The 2,102-nt window shown below is 70.8% G+C and overlaps 1 protein-coding gene across 1 annotated transcript; it reads right to left on the bottom strand.

The window, feature by feature from the left end:
- Window positions 1-75: 75 nt before the first annotated feature.
- On the bottom strand, window positions 76-2,096 carry LOC108510511 (galectin-4-like; the record flags this gene model as incomplete). The annotated part of the gene is made up of 3 exons (XM_017840193.1): window positions 1,677-2,096; window positions 1,309-1,397; window positions 76-303 (listed from the first exon to the last, which is right to left on the bottom strand). Coding segments are annotated over exons 1-3 (461 nt in total), but the record flags the coding sequence as incomplete, so codon positions are not given.
- Between the last annotated feature and the right edge of the window lie 6 nt (window positions 2,097-2,102).

Here is a 2,102-nt window from a genome sequence, read left to right as displayed (position 1 = left end):
ACCCCCTTTAGGGACCCCAAATCCCCCTTTAGGGACCCCCAAACCCCCCTTTAGCCCCCCCAACCCCCCAGGAGCCCCTCTCCCCCCCGTGCCCCCCGTACCCGGTACCCGTGGGGGGTGACGTTGATGACGAGCTCGAAGGGCCCCCCCGGGTGCAGGGGTTGGGGGTCCTGGCGCTGCTCCTCCCCCCAGTGCTTCCCCCGGCGGCTGTTGAGCACCAGGACCCCCCCCGAGAAACGGGGGTTCACGTGCAGGGCCACGTCCGCCCCCTCCTCGGGGCCAGCGGTCAGGTTCACGCAGAAACTGGGGGGGACACACGTTGGTGACCCCCCCGGGACACCCCGAGACCACCCAGTGTCCCCCCGGGACCCCCCAGTGCCCCCCAGTGCCCCCCAGTGCCCCTGTGATCCGCCCCCTCCTCGGGGCCCCCGGCCAGGTTCACGCAGAAACTGGGGGGGGACACACATTGGTGACCCCCCTGAGACCACCCAGTGTCCCCCCATGTCCCCCTGGGGCCACCCAGTGCCCCCCAGTGTCCCCCTGGGACCACCCAGTGCCCCCCATGTCCCTCCCTCCTCGGGGCCCGCCGCCAGGTACACACAGAAACTGGGGGGGGACACACATTGGGGACCCCCCCGGGACCCCCCGAGACCACCCGGGACCCCCCAGTGCCTCCCCGTGTCCCCCCGGGACCACCCAGTGCCTCCCAGTGCCCCCCAGTGTCACTCTGGAACCCCCCAGTGCCCCCTCATGTTCCCCTCTCCTTGGGGCCCCCAGCCAGGTTCACACAGAAACTGGGGGGGACAACCCTTGGTGACCCCCCCAGACACCCCCATGTCCCCCTGGGACCACCCAGTGCCTCCCAGTGCCCCCCATTGCCCCCCAGTACCCCCCAGTATCCCCCCCTTCTTGGGGGCCCCGGCCAGGTTCACACAGAAACTGGGGGGGGGACACACGTTGGTGACCCCCCCGGGACTCCCCAGTGTCCCCCTATGTCCCTCCAGGACCCCCCAGTGCCCCCCAGTGCCCCCCAGTGCCTCCCAGTGTCCCCCCGAGACCACCCAGTGCCTCCCAGTGCCACCCAGTGCCCCCCAGTATCCCCCCCTCCTCAGGGCCCCCGGCCAGGTTCACACAGAAACTGGGGGGGGGACACACATTGGTGACCCCCCCGGGACCCCCTGAGACCACCTTGGGACCCCCCAGTGCCTCCAGTGTCCCCCAGTCCCCCCCCCTGAGTCCCCAGAGCCCCCCAAATTCCCCTCACTCCCCCCAGTGCCCCCCCAGTGCCCCCCCAGTGCCCCCCAGTACCTTTTGGCGTGGTGGGCCACCACCCCCTGCACGTAAATGGCCATCCCGGGATGGAGCCCCCCGGGCACGGGGGCCACGTAGGGCAGGGGCTGGGGGGGGACACGGGGTCAGGGGGGCCCGAAATGTCCCCGGGGGGGGACACGGGGACCCCCCAGGACCCCAACATTGGGGGAGGGGGACATGGGGACCCCCAGGACCCCAAAACCTGCAGGGCCAAGGGGTGACAACAACCCCAAAACCCAGTTTGGGGGTGACAGGGACCCCAGCCCTGTCCCTGAGGGGGCAGGGGGGTCACAGGGACCCTGAGCCCCGCCCCCTTCATTTTTGGGGTGCCCCCCAGCCCCCCCCCCCATTTTTGGGGTACCCACCGGGTTGTAGGAGGGCAGGTACCCGGGCGCGGGGACGAAGGCCATGGCTGGTGGCACTGGTGGCACTGGTGGCACTGGTGGCACTGGGGACAGCGGTGACAACGTGGGGGGCTCTTTATACCCCCCCCACGTGGGCCCCCCCATTTCCGGCCCCTCCCAGGGTGGGGAGTGGACTTTGACCCCCCCGGATACAGGAAATGGGGAGGGGGTGACACACCTGGCACAGGGACACACCTGGCTCAGGGACACACCTGGCTCAGGTGACACCGCCCTGGACTCTGCCCTGGGAGGGGCCGGATGGGCCCTCGGACCTTTGCCTTTCCCCAGACCCCCGGGGGGGCACTTTGGGGACCCCCAGGAGCACCTCGGGGACCCCCAAACCCCCAGGGGCCCTTTGGAGACACCCCAGGAGCACCTCGGGGACCC

This window comes from Lepidothrix coronata, unplaced genomic scaffold, assembly GCF_001604755.1.
Source record: "Lepidothrix coronata isolate B3197 unplaced genomic scaffold, Lepidothrix_coronata-1.0 Scaffold1159, whole genome shotgun sequence".
NCBI lineage: Eukaryota > Metazoa > Chordata > Aves > Passeriformes > Pipridae > Lepidothrix > Lepidothrix coronata.
The sequence above is the reverse complement of the archived record's forward strand: the minus strand, read 5'-3'. Positions and strand labels throughout refer to the sequence as shown.